General features: G+C 40.6%; 1 protein-coding gene across 4 annotated transcripts in view; it reads right to left on the bottom strand.

Annotated features, from left to right (window-relative positions):
* Positions 1-15088, bottom strand: part of CEP89 (centrosomal protein 89) — a 79601-nt gene that overhangs the window by 40977 nt on the left and 23536 nt on the right. For 3 of the 4 annotated variants that reach the window (XM_060129959.1, XM_060129961.1, XM_060129962.1), the window contains exons 6-9: positions 14201-14229; positions 11921-11963; positions 9445-9663; positions 7974-8119 (exon numbers count right to left, since the gene is read on the bottom strand). In XM_060129959.1, coding sequence (XP_059985942.1) covers positions 7974-8119; positions 9445-9663; positions 11921-11963; positions 14201-14229 — 437 coding nt within the window. The remainder of the gene's footprint in view (positions 1-7973; positions 8120-9444; positions 9664-11920; positions 11964-14200; positions 14230-15088) is intronic. The other variant, XM_060129960.1, reaches the window with a different exon arrangement.

Here is a 15088-nt window from a genome sequence, read left to right as displayed (position 1 = left end):
TACATGTGCAGATTAGTGTTCAACAAAGGACTGCGAGGAACCCCATGTGGATTTATGTAGCTCTTGCCATGGCTCCCTCCTCTCTGGTGTTCCTGCCCCACAAATCCTAGCCTCCTCTGCTTCCCCAAATCTAATCTGTCTCTTCAGTTCAGACTGCCATACTCTGCTTGCGTTGCTCCACCCGGCACTGTTATCCGAGAGTGCCTCCAAGCAGAAAGCAATGTGATCATAAGGCTCATCTATTTATCCTCCATCTCCCCATGAGGACAGTGCTGCCTGCAGTAATTCCATCAGGGCCAGAAGCAATGGCCCTGATGGCATAATTCCTTATCCAACAAAAATTTTCTAACGCGTTTACCATCTCATGATTCATTCAGCAAACACTGGAAGCTCACTAAGCCATTGTGGACGTTACAGCACATGTCACTGTTTACAAGGATTGTATGGTTCCACACAGAGATGGGTCTTCTCACATCGCACAGGGCAGAACGTGCCTTGAGAGTGGAACAAACAGAAGCCTGCAGTGGTTGGAGAGAGAGATCACCTCTGGCTGGAGGCATCAGGGGAGACTGTCATGGAGAACGGTGGCCGCAAAGGGTAAAATGGTGTGCACATTTTGGGGGTGGCGGGTGAGGGCAGCAGCCAGTCGCTGGGCCTGCCTGCCCACAACCTTCTGAAAGAGAACTGGCTTGTTCACAGCCCTGCAGAAGGCCCTGGCCTAGGAAGCCTGTTTTGGATCATAGGACCCCAGGAACCTTAATATTTTTGTTAAAAATAAAAAAAGTTAACATTATGTTAAGTGAAAGAAGTCAGCCACAAAAGCCCACCTGTTGTATGATTCCAGTTATATAGAACACTCAGAATAGGCAAATCCACAGAAAGTAGTGGTTGCCAGGGCCAACGTGGGTGGTGGGAAAGAAGGGGGCGTGACCGCTAACAGGTGTGAGATTTCTTGTTGTGAGTTTTCTTGTTGTGATGAAAATGTTCTACAATTGATTGTGGTGGCGGTTGCACAGTTCTGTGAATACACTAAAAATCACTGAATTGTATACTTTAAATGGGTGAATTAGACGGTATGTGAATTACATCTCAAAGCTGATATTTAAAAAATTTAAACCTAAGTCCTACTTCAGAAAGAAAGAAAGCAGCCCATAAAGCTGCCCTGAACTCCCAGGAGCCACGTGACAACACCGTGCACACCTGGCTTCCCCCGCCACCCCGATCCCAGTAGGAGCCAGTGAACTGGGCGTCCTGACACCCCCACCGCGCCTCCAGCCCCACACAACCCTCACACACACGAGCCTCCAGGGCACAGACCTGAGCTGCTGGGTCCTCTTGTTGTTCCTCACAATTTTTGAGGTTTGCTCAGAACCTCAAAAATAGCGTAGTGGTTTGCTCAGTGAGAGTCTGTCGAATCGAATTCTGCAATCCTGCTTCTAAAGTAAAACCTAGTCTGTCTTCTCTCTTTATATACACATAGACTGTGAAAGGATCTCCACCTCCAAGTTAATTACACACCCATCACCCCACATATTTACCATTTTGTGGGGAGAGAACACAAGTTCTACTCTCTCAGCAAGTTTCAACGATGCAGTACAGTATTATCAACTATAGTCACCATGTTATATATTGGATCCTCAGATCTCATTCATCTTATACCTGAAAGTTTGTACCCTTTTACTTGCCTCTCCCTATTTTTCCCACCGCCCCGCCCCCCAGCCCATGGCAGTCACCATTCAACTCTGTTTCTATGAGTTTGACTTCTTTTTTTAAGATTCCACATATAAGTGACACCAAGCTGTATTGTCCTTTATCTGGCTTATTTCACTTAGAATAATACCCTACACGTTCACCCATGTTGCAAGTGACAGAACTGCCTTGTTCTTTAAGGCTGAATAATATACCACTGTATGTCACATGGTTTTTATATATAGGTATATATATATGTATGTGTGTGTGTGTGTGTGTGTGTGTGTGTGTGTGTGTGTATATATATATATATATATATATAAAACGTGACATATACCACATTTTCTTTATCCATTCATCCTTGGCTATCATAAATAATGCTGCAATGAACATAAGAGTACAGATATCTCTTCAAGATAGTGATTTCATTTCCTTTAGATATACACCCAGAAGTGGGATTGCTGAATGGTATGGTAGTTCCGTTTTTAATTACTTGAGGAACCTCCATACTGTTTTTTATAGTGGCTGCACCAACTTACATTCTCACCAATAGTGTACAAGGGTTTTTTCTCTACACCCTCACCAGAATTTCTATCTTTTTCAAAAAAGACACGCTAACAGGCATGAGGTGATATCTCATTGGGGTTATAGGTTGCATTTTCCTGACGATTAGTGACGTTGAGCACCTTTTCATATACCTGTTGGCCATCTGTATGTCTTCTTTGGAAAAATGTCTATTCAGATCCTTGGCCCATTTTCAAATTGGGTTATTTGTTTTTGTGCTATTGAGTTGTATGAGTTCCTTGTACAGTTTGGATATTAACCCTTTATTGGACACGTGGTTTGCCAATATTTTCTCCCATTCCATAGGTTGCCTTTTCATTTTGTTGATAGTTCCCTTTGCAAAAACTTTTTTAGTTTGATGTAGTCCATTTGTTTATCTTTGCTTTTGTTGTCTTTGTTTCTGGTATCAAATCCAAAAAACCAGGGCTTCCCTGGTGGCGCAGTGGTTAAGAATCCGCCTGCCAATACAGAGTACACGGGTTCGAGCCCTGGTCTGGGAAGACCAGGAGCAACGGAGCAACTAAGACCAGGAGCGGAGCAACTAAGACCAGGAGTGGAGCAACTAAGCCCGTGCACCACGACTACTGAGCCTGCGCTTCTAGAGCCCGTGAGCCACAACTACTGAAGTCTTTGTGCCACAGCTACTGAAGCCCGTGCGCCTAGAGCCCATGCTCCGCAACAAGAGAAGCCACCACAATGAGAAGCCCGTGCACTGCAGCAAAGAGTAGCCCCCACTCACCACAACTAGAGAAGGCCCGCACGCAGCAACGAAGACCCAAAGCAGACAAAAATAAATAAATAAATTTTTTAAAAAATCCAAAAAATCAATTCCAAGACCAAGGAGTTTTATGATTCAGGTCTTACATTCAAGTCCTCAATTCATTTTGAGTTGATTTTTGTGTATGGTGTACAACAGGGGTCCAGTTTCATTCTTTTGCAAGTGGATATTCAGTTTTCCCAGCATCATTTACTAAAGAGACTATCCTTTCCCCATAGTATATTCTTGGCTCCTTTGTTGACCATATACACATGGGTTTATATCTGGGCTCTCAATTCTGTTCCATTGATCTATGTGTCTGTTTTCATGCCAACAGTACACCGTTTTGATTACTATTTCTTTGTAATACAGCTTGAAATCAGGAGGTGTGGTATCTCCAGCTTTTTCTTTCTTGAGTCTACTTTAAATATTTGAGGCCTTTTGTGGTTCCATATAAATTTTAGGATTGTTTTATCTGTTTCTGTGAAAAATGCCACTGGAATTTTGATAGCAATCATACTGACTCTGCAGGTCACTTTGGGTAGTATGGACGTTGTAACAATATTCTTTGAATCCACGAGCACAGAGTATCTTTCCACTTATTTGCATCATCTTTGATTTCTTTCATCAATGTTTTATAGTTTTTGGTGTACAGATGTTTCACCTCCTTATCGCTTCTCGGCCTTTTTGCTAAGATCAAGTGTACATGTTTCACCTCCTTAGTAAATTTATTCCTAAGTGTTTTATTCTTTTTGATGCTACTATAAATGGGATTGTTTTCTTAATTTCTCTTTCCAATAGTTTTTGTGTGTAGAAACACAACTGATTTTTGCATATTGATTGTGCATCCTGCAAATTTACTGAATTCATTTATTAGTTTTAACAGTTTTGTGGTGGAGCCTTTATAGTTTTCTATATATAGTTTCATTGTCATCAGCAAACAGAGGCAATTTTACTTCTTCCTTTCCAATTGGAGGCTTTTTATATCTTTCTTGCCTAATTGCTCTGGCTTGGTCTTCTAGTATTCTGTTGAATAAAACTGGTGAGAGTGGACATCACTGTGTTGCCCCTGAAGGTTTCAGCTTTAGATGTAGGCTTGTCATATATGGCCTATTACTATGTTGCACTATGGTCCTTCTACACCCGGTTTGTTGAGAGTTTTTATCATGACAATATGTTGAATTTTTGTCAAAATTTTCTGCATCTATTGAGATGATCACAGGTTTTACTCTTAATTTTGTTAATATGGTGTATTATATAGTAAGTCCCCTACATACAAACCTTCAAGTTGCGAACTTTCAAAGATGCAAACGTGCTCCATCAACATCAGGCATGAGTGAAATTGCAGCTTGCCCTCTGTCTCCTATTGCTGATGGTCCTTCAGCTGTACCGGCTCCCACCTCCTCTCCCTCCTCCAGTCAGTAACTCTTCTTGCCTATTCACTCCATGCCAACCCCTGTATGCCAGCTGTTGTACTGTGCTACTCTACTGTAATCTTACTATATCGTAAGATTAAAAATGTTTTATTTTTTGTGTTTTACATATTGTGTGAAAAGTATTATAAACCTAGTATGGTACAGTACTATATAGCCAATTGTGTTAGTTGGGTACCTAGGCTAACTTTGTTGGACTTAGGAACAAATCGGACTTACAAATGTGCTCTCGGAACAGAACTCGTTCATATGTAGGGGACTTACTATACTAATTTGCAGATGTTGAACCATTCTTGTATCCCATGAATAAATAGCACTTGATCGTGGTGTTTGATCCTTTCAATATACAGTCATCCCTCTCTGTGGAGAACTGGTCCTAGGACTGGCCGTGGATACCAAAATCTGCAGATGCTCAAGTCCCACAGTTGGCTCTCCAGATCCACAGTTCTACAGCTGCCAATTCAACCAACCATGGATTCTGTAGTACTGTACGTGTTTACTGAAAATAAAATTCACGTATAACGCACCCATACAGTTCAAACCCATGTTGTTTGAGGGTCAACTATACTGTTGAATTCAGTTTGCTAATATTTTGTTGAGGATTTTTGTATCTCTGTTTATCAGGGACATTGGCCTACAATTTTCCTGGAGTGTCCTTGTCTGGCTTTGGCATTAGGGTAATGCTGGTCTCGTAAAATGAGTTTAGCAGTGTCTCTTCCTCTTCAATTCTTTAGAAGAGTTTGAGAAGGGTTGGTATTAATACTTGGTATGATTTCAAACAATCAGCTTAGCTCATTGATCTTTTCTAGTTTTTATTTAATTTACTTCTGCTATGATCCTTGTTATTTCCTTCCTTCTATTAACTTTGGGCTTCATTTGTTCTTTTTCTAGTTACTTGAGGTATAAAGTTAGGTTGTTTACTTGAGATTTTTCTTGTCTCTTAGTGTAGGTGTTTATTACTATGAACTTCCCTCTTGGAATTGCTTTTGCTGTATCCCATAAGTTTTGTTATGTTGTGTTTCCATTTTCATTTGTCTCAAGATGTTTTCTGATTTCTTCTTTGATCCACTGTTTGATCAGAGTAGCATGTTGTTTAATGTCCACATATTTGTTAATTTTCCAGTTTCCTTCTTTTAATTGATTTCTAGTTTTACACTATTGTGGTCAGAAAAGATGCTTGATATGACTTCAATCCTTTTAAATTTATTAAGACTTGTGTTGTGGCCTAACATATGATCTATCCTGGAGGATGTTACATGTGTGCTTGGAGAAGGATGTTTATTCTGTTGCTTTTGGATGCAATGTTCTGTATACACATGGTCTGATGTATCATTTAAGGCCAATGTTTCCTTACTGATTATCTGTCTGGATGATCTATCCATTAATAAAAGTGGGGTATTAAAGTCGCCTACTATTATTGTATGACTGTTTTTCTCTTTAGGTCTGTGAATATTTGCTTTATATTTTTAGGTGTGCCTATGTTGGGTTCACAAATATTTATAAATGTTATATCCTCTTGTTGGAGTGACCTCTTTATCATCTTATAATAACCTTTGTCTCTTATTACAGTCTTTGTCTTAAAGCCTATTTTGTCTAAGTAAAGCCAACCCACCTTTCTTTTGGCTTCCATTTGCATGGAGTACATTTTTCCATCCCTTCACTTTCAGTCTGTTTATGTCTTTATATCTGAAGTGAGTCTCTTGTAAGCAGCACATACATGGGTCTTGCTTTTTTATCCATTCAACCACTCTATGTGTTTTGATTGGAGAATTTTAGCCCATTTATATTTAAAGTAATTATTGTTAGGTATGGACTTAATTGCCATTTTGTTCACTGTTCCCTGGCTTTCTATAATTCCTTTTGGTTCCTTTCTTCTCTTGCTCTCTTCAAGTGTGATTTCATGATTTTCTGTAGTGTTACGTTTAGATTACTTTATCTTTACTTTCTGTGTATCTACTATAGGTTTCTGCTTTGTGGTTACTATGAGGCTTACATAAAACAACTTATAACCGTCTATTTTAAGTTGATAACTTAAGTTTGAATGAATTGCAAAACTACATTTTTTATTCTCTCCCCATTTTATGTTTATGATGTTGCAATTGACATCTTTTTATCTTGTATATTCATCAACAAATTATTGTAGTTATATTTTTACTATCTTTGTCTTTTAACCTTCATACTAGATTTATAAGTGATTAACCCACCAACTTCACAACAACAGATTATCTTTAATTTTACTATATATTTACCTTTACCAGTGAAAATTTTAATTTCATGTTTTCCTGTTACTAATTAGTGCCCTTGTATTTCAGCTTGAAGAAAGTCCTTTAACATTTCTTGTAAGGCTGGTCTGGTGGTGATTAACTCCTTCTGCTTTTGCATGTCCTGAAAACTCTTTACCTCTGTCTACTCCAATTCTAAAGGACAACTTTGCTGGGTAGCGTATTCTTGGTTGAATATATTGTGCTACTCCCTTCTGGTCTGCAAAGTTTCTGCTGATAGATCTTATGAGGGTTTCCTTGTATGTAACATGTTTTTTTCTTGCTGCTTTTAAGATTGTCTCCTTGTTTTAAATTTTGACAATTTAATTATAATGTGTTTTGCCGTGGGTGCCTTTGGATTCATCTTATTTAGAACTCTCTGGGCTTCCTGGATTGAGATGTCTATTTCTTTCCACAGGGACCTTTTCAGCATTATTTCTTTAAATGAGCTTTATGCCCCTTTCTCTCTTTCCCCTCTGGGACCTCTGTAATCCACATGATGGCATTCCTTAAGCTATCTTCACTCTTTTTCATTCTTTTTACTCTTCTGTTTGGATAAATTCCACTGTCCTGTCTTCAAGCTCACTGATCCTTTCTCACACTTGCGCTAGTCTGCTGTTGAAACCCTCTATTGAATTTTTCACCTCAAGGATTATATTCTTCTGCTCTATGATTTCTCTTTGGTACTTTTTAAATATTTTCTATCTCTTCGTTGAAATTCTCACTTTGTTCATGCTTTCCTGACCTTGCTGAGCATCTTTATGACTGTTATTTTAAACTCTCCATTGAGTAAATCACTTATCTGGATTTCATTAAGATCAGTTTCTGGAGATTTATCTCGTTCTCTTCTTTAGAACATATTCCCTTTTTTCTTCATTTTCCTTTACTCTCTGTGTTGGTTTCTGTGCATTAGAAAAAACAGCCACCTCTCCTGTCTTGACAGAGTGGTCTTGTATAGGAGATAAGTCTCATCCATCAGCCTGGCCCAAGCTCTTGGCTGCCTCTCAAACCTCTGTGACTGTCCAAGCTGCTGCCTTTATTCTTAGTGGTTCCCAGTAGTTGGGGATGTTCCAAGACCCATCAGAGAAAGGGAGGGTGGGAAGGAGGGAGGGAGGGAGAAAATAGAAAGGTGCTCAGAAAGACTCTACTTTGGATGTATCTTTTTTTATACCAAATTATAATAAATATGAGCCCTTTAGAATTGGAAGCCAATTCAACAGGAAAGGCTAAAATATCAGAAAACTGATTTTTCTTAATAGGAAACATTACCTCTTCCTTGGATAAATGCCTGAATTTTGTTTGATATCTACTCAGTTCTACATTCAAACAATGAACAGTCATTTTCAATCCATCATTTTCATCCACCAGTTCTTGAGCTTGTTTTCTTAGATAATGTAATTCAGGTGCAGCGACTACTGAAAAATATAAATTCAATATTATACCATAAGAACTTATTTCAAATTTATCAAGATTTTATATAAATTGCTGATTGTCCTTCTTTCCCTTTTAGGCTCACAAAGGCAGTGAATGACAGATATATAGATACAAATGAATAAAAGTTACCAAGTTTTTTTAACATTGAATAGTCAAAAGTGCTTTGGAAGTTTGTGAAAGTTTTTGCATGTATAATTAAGGTAAAATAAAAATTTTAGGTTGCAAAAAAGTCGTTTCAGATGATATACAAATATGTTCCTTGAAAATTATATAGAATAAATGGAGAATTTATTACAACTAATAACTTTCCCACATAATAGTAATGTCTTATTAGAAAACGTCATAGAAAACAGATCCCACAAAATAATAGCACAAATAATATAAAGTATCTAGAAATGTGCCTAAGACAAGAAATATGCAGGGTCTCTATAAAGAAAACTACAACATCTTTCTTAAGGCCATAAGATTAGACTTATATAAACAGATAAATATACAGAGAAAACACTGAAAACAGTGAATATTTATATGACCTTAGCATTATTATTATTATTTTTTTAGCCGTGCCACGCAGCACGTGGGATCCTAGTTCCCAGACCAGAGATTGAACCTGCCCCCACTGCACAGTGCAAGTGTGGAGTCTTAACCACCAGGGAAGTCCCTGATCTTAGCATTAAAAAGAACTTGACACCAATGGCATAGGTCATAACAGAAAAATATCCTATAAGTTTAGCTGAATTATCAACAAACTGAGAAAATATTACATACATGACAAAGGCCTAAAACCCTTAATATGTAAAGAGCTCCTACAAATCACCAGAAAAGATCAAAGCATCTCAATTTAAAATGGGAAAACTTATAAAAGAGAAAGAAAATGACCCACAAAGATAATGAAAAAAGTATTCAACTTCATCAATAGTAAATGAATTAAACTAAAATGGGATTCTTTTTTTTTAACCTATCAAATTCGCAAGGAAAATACAATCCTCATCATTGGTAAGTATGTGGTGAAAGAGCCACTTTTATATGCTGCTCATGGGGATAAAAACTGATATGAAACATATGTACAATACTATGCTAAGAATCAAAAGAAGTATTGGAATTTTAGCATAATAATAATGACACAGCAGATGAAATCAAATTTCAACAAGTATAAGGATATTAATGAAAGATCTTAAAATCATAACAAAATATCAAGAACATTAATATCACCAAATACTGTAACATAAAATATTAACTTTCAAAATAAATAAGAAAATTTGAGTTCTTGTTTGTTCCTTTAATAAAAGAACTGTGTAGTTGTCCCCACCTTCCTGAGAGGATGCTTTCTCAACTTCTTTCAGCTTTCCATTTTCTTTTTCCATCCTTTTAAGTTTTAACTGTAGTTCTTTCATTGTTTTTTTTATTATGTTAAGTTCAAGAGTAAGGGTTTGATTTGCATTGTTTAGATGCAAATTGTCTTCTTTTAATTCCTCGAACTTTTCTTTGGTTATTTCTATATGTCTTCGATGTGTTCTACCATTTACATCTAAAAAGGCACAGGAAAAAAGTTTTAAAATATTAATTGATATTTACAATTCTACATCAAAATTACAGGAGACAATTTCAAAAACCACATGAGCAACTCTTCATGTCAGTGCCTGCAAAGAGAATGGCCTATACAGCAAAGAGTGCATGGTCTGTTGAGACTACAGTGAGCAACAGGAAGAGGGATGACAGAGGGGGAGGCAGGAGCCAGTGGAGGCTCTATACTATTGGACATAGGATTGTACATATCATAGTATGCAGAGTGGAGGTTGTATCCTGCAGGCCACCAGGAGCCAGAAAGCCTTTCAGGCAGAAGTATGGAAAGAAGAGGCTCTACTCTCAGATGAAACCCTGAGGACAGCAGTGAAGAAACCGAACAGGAAGGAGGCCTAGCCCAGAGGCAGGGAGACCAGTCAGGAGACTCCTAGAGTAGGGAAGGAGAGGAAAGGACATGAGAAAAGGATTCAGGGGCGAAAGCTCAGCAGGGCTCAAGAACTCAACTGGGTGTGGACAGTGAGGGGGGGCAAGTCAAGGATGAGCACCAAGACCTGTGGTTTGGAAGACATCTAGCCAGACAAGGGACACAAGCATGGCAGGGGAAGGGAAGCCCAGGCTAGGACACGGGCCCGGAGCTCTGAAGGCAGCCTCAGCTGGAGAGACTGAGGCGCCACCAGCATGTGGGCAGACCTGAAGGCACCGGGGTGAGAAGAAAGCCAGAGACCACGAAGGATGTTAGGAAGGAGCAGCAAGAAAGATGGAGGAAAGCAGAGAGCGATGTTCCACAGGGAGATCAAAGGAGGTGAGGGCTACGATGGGCTCCCAGCCCGGGCAGAGCTTCTGTGTGCAGATGTGCAGACAAGGGCGGAAATGCTGGTGGCTCCAGACAGCCTCCCCTGACCTCTGACACACACATCCCCAACCCCTAGAACATGAAAGGAAAGTCTAAGAAATGAGTAACTCCACAGCTACACTGAAAACAAGAGGTGAGCCACCAGGAATCCCGGAGAGAAAACATTTGAGATTAGATTGAAGATGGAAGCTGCAGCCTAAAATATGCCAGGAGAGGTCAGCTCCTGGAGGTGGGAGTGCTTCCAGGGATGTGCTTTGCCCTGGCAGGTAGTGGGGACACAAAGTGACCTAGAAAGGGCTGATGAGGTATCCAGTTAATGTGGCAGATGGGATCAGCAATGGTTCAAGCCCCCTGGGCCGGGTAGTACAGACAGGCTCTGAGGACAGAGGCAGGCAGGCACTGGGGCTGGGGAAACTCAGGAGGAAGAGGGACCCCCGAACCCCCTGGCTGACCACACACCCTGTCTGTCCCTGTCAGTCACTGGAGACAGGCTGTACGCCTGACAGCCCACTGGTTTCCCCCTCTGAGCAGCCTGCAGTAATCAGATACAGCATCCCCAGGCAGACCAACAGGGACTCCCAAGGACCAAGGCGAACACATCACACATCACCAAGAACCATGTGAGCTAAGAGAAGCACCAAAATCAAATAACAGAGGACACAGTTGGCTGCTCAGCAACTATAAGATTTTTGAATGGGTGTAGTTAAGATTCCAGAGAGATGTTTGTCAATACTTAATAGAAATCATGGAAACAAACAGTTTCATTCACAATACAAATTCAGAGGATGGGCTGAGCAGAATACATACAATGAAGAATCAACCTGTGGGCTAGACATTAGAGCCCCAGCAATATCCCAGAATACAGCAGCACCAAAAACACCAAGATAGAAAGGGTGAAAACAAAGCCAGTCAGACATGGAGGATAGACAAAAGCCTTGATTCCTGACAGGATTTTCAGACTAGCAATGAGAGGCTTAACAGGAAAAAAATTACAAAATCCACCTTGAAAGCTAATGAGGCTCCTCAAACTGTAGAGGGGATAGCACCCCAGAAAGTACCTCTAGACCCCTCAGCTCTGTCTCTAGCCCCTGAGCAGAGCCCCCGTTTGCATACACCCCCCTCCCAGTGTCTGCCTATAACCCACAGGTCCACTCCCCTCCCCAGGATCTGAGCACAGGCCATGGGGACATATATCCATCATCCAACGTGTACACGTTTGGACTCTCTCTTTTAAGGCAAAGGTGGAAATTCAACAAACTGCCTCCTTTTCCCAATTCTGATAATGGGACAGAAGCAACAGCCTTTACAGGGAAAAAAAAAAAGAGATCTTTGTTTTATGTGAGATTATTCTGGGTATTCGCTAGAACAATCAGCTTTTCAATCACAATGAAATTCAAAAGGCAAATACCTGGAGAGGGTGGAGGTTTTCCACACAATGATGGTTTTTCATCCTAAGGAAGAAAACAACATGAGAGTAATGAATTAAGAGTCTCAGCATCTTCTAAAAGTGGATTGGCACAAGCAGGTAGGTCATCGTATATCAAATATTTAAGCACTTTTTTCCCCCTTCATTTTGGCTCTTATAGTTGCTAGTTTGTTTTAGCTTTAGAAACTTTAATAGTCACTGTTTCTTTTAAATGAACCAAAACCTTAAGGGATTTCCCCTCTTGGCAGGTTCTCTGAGCAGCAAGGGAAGTCCTGCTTTCTTCCTGCCTTTTTGTCCATGAGTTCAGTGTCGTTTTTTTTTTTTTTAATTGAAGTCTAGGTGATTTACAATATTGTGTTAGCTTCAGGTGTATAGCAAAGTGGTTCAGTTATACATATATATATTTTTCCAATTCTCTTCCATTATAGGTTATTATAAGATACTGAATACAATTCCCTGTGCTATACAGTACATCCTAGTCGCTTATCTATTTTATACATAGTAGTGTGTATCTATTAATCTCATACTCCTAAGTTATCCCTCCCCCCAACCCCTTTGGTAACTATATGTTTGTTTTCTATATCTGTGAGTCTATTTCTGTTTTGTAAATAAGTTCATTTGTATTATTTTTTAGATTCCACATAAGTGATACCGTATAATATTTGTCTTTGTCTGGCTTACTTCATTCAGGATGATAATCTCTAGGTCCATCCATGTTGCTGCAAATGGCATTTCATTCTTTTTTCTGGCTGAGTAATATTCCTGTGTGTGTGTGTGTGTGTGTGTGTGTGTGTGTGTACCACATCTTCTTTATCCATTCATCTGTTGATGGGCACTTAGCTTGCTTCCATGTCTTGGCTATTGTAAACAGTGCTGCATATGAACACAGTATCTTTGGAAATTAGAGTTTTCTCCGGATACATGCCCAGGAGTGGGAGTGCTGGATCATATGGCAACTCTATTTTAGTTTTTTGAGGAACCTCTGTACTGCTGTCCATAGTGGCTGTACTAATCTACATTCCCACCAACAGTGTAGGAGGGTTGCCTTTTCTCCACAATTTATTACTGGTAGTCAGTCACGGTGTTTACATGCAGGTCCCATAAGTGACAGGCCACCAGTTCACATTCTAAAGCATGTGATATGACTGTAGGTGCTGAGGAGAGATGCACAAAGCAAATTCCAACTGGCCTTTTCTCCTTGGGATATGCAAAAAGACCCCATTAGCTTCAGAGAAGCATGTTTTCAAAGCACTGAGAAGGGCTTCCCTGGTGGCGCAGTGGTTGAGAGTCCACCTGCTGATGCAAGGGACACGGGTTCATGCCCCGGTCCGGGAGGATCCCACATGCCGCGGAGCGGCTGGGCCCGTGAGCCATGGCCGCTGAGCCTGCCTGTCCGGAGCCTGTGCTCTGCAACAGGTGAGGCCACAGCAGTGAGAGGCCCGTGTACCGCAAAAAAAAAAAAAAAAAAAGTACTGAGAAAAGAATACAACTTCCTCCTTTTCAACCCAAAACTTAGAGGAAAGGGAAGTCTTTGAACTTTTGTTCATTTTTCTACTACACATCAGTCTGATTCTAAGTTTCTAATTTCTGCTGAAAAAGTAGATAAGGTTATAAATTAACTCTACTGAGAAGTCTTTAATTTTTAAACTCCTTTGACATCGCAGAATTAAAAACTTAAGTAAACTATTTCCATGTCTGCAAACTGGTTATTGTCTATTTATTCTACAAGTGAAAATGTAAATGTAAGTGATTTCTAATCCCTCAATACATTACATTCATTTTAAACTATGCAAAACATAAGTCTCTTCATGTTTTAAAACTTTTTTAAAAAAAACATTCAATGGAAAAGAACTCTTAATGGAAGTTTTCTTCCCCATAAACCACAAAAGTTGTTTTGAAATTATGGTGGAAATTCTACTAATTGAGAAAATCAGTTTTTAAAAAACAATCCTTGGGCTTCCCTGGTGGCGCAGTGGGTAAGAATCTGCCTGCCAATGCAGGGGACATAGGTTCGAGCCCTGGTCCGGGAAGATCCCACATGCCTCGGAGCAACTAAGCCCATGCGCCACAACTACTGAAGCCCGCATGCCTAGAGCCCGTGCTCGGCAACAAGAGAAGCCACGGCAATGACATGCCCGCGCACCACAACGAAGAGTAGCCCCAACTCGCCACAACTAGAGAAAGCCCGCGTGCAGCAACGAAGACCCAACGCAGCCAAAAATAAATTTTTAAAACACACACACACACAAAAACAATCCTTACCTTTAAATTCAGAATAGAATGTTTACCATCTGATTAAAAAAAAAGAAAGAAAACGTTGTAAAGCAGAGAAAGACATCTGACAACTCAGAAGAGTACAATCTTAGGAACTCACCTTCTGCAGATGAGCTAAACCAGGCCCAGGTGGGCAGCCTTCCCAAGGCCACATGAGAAGCGGGTCCAGAGCCAGGCAGGAGCCCAACTCGGAACTGCTCATCTCTCCCCGCTGCTCGTTCCTGAGCACCTTCAGTGGCTCACGTGATTGGAGAACCAAGGCCAAACTCCTCAGCGCGACTCTGAGCCTTCTCCACCTTCCCAGCACTCCCCCTCCCAGAGCTCTCTACCCGTCCCACCGCCATTCCCCAGATGGGCTGAGGCTGATGCCTCCCCGTCTCCCTGCCTACAGTAGCAGTCCACTCGGCCAGATGCTGGTACCTCGACCAAAGGATGTCAGGGTCCAAGCTTCTTGGCCGGGTACTGCTAGGGCGCAGAGTGGCACCTCAGGCTGACAGAGTTTGAGGCTTTAGCCTTTAGACAATAATTATCAGCTAGCATTATGGAGGATGCTGTGCTTCACACATACGACTAAATTTAATCCTTATAAATTTAATCCTTATAAGAACCTGATGAGAGGTGCACTCAAAGTGAGTAGAAGTGGGGTTAAGGAACTCACCAAGCCTCTTGCCACCTGGATATGACAGAACCAAAGCACTAAAAACCAGTGTTTCTGATGTGTTGCCTAAGGATCACTCACATCAGACTCTCCAAAGAGCTTGTTAAAAATACAGACCCTCTGGGGCTCCAGCCCAGATTCACTGACTCAGAATTTGGGGCTGGGGTGGGGCCTTTTCACAAGTGTCCAGGGGCTTCTAATCCCCATCACAAACCAAA

This window comes from Lagenorhynchus albirostris, chromosome 19 (assembly GCF_949774975.1).
Source record: "Lagenorhynchus albirostris chromosome 19, mLagAlb1.1, whole genome shotgun sequence".
NCBI lineage: Eukaryota > Metazoa > Chordata > Mammalia > Artiodactyla > Delphinidae > Lagenorhynchus > Lagenorhynchus albirostris.
Note: the sequence above shows the minus strand (reverse complement) of the source record. Positions and strands in the feature narration are given on the sequence as shown.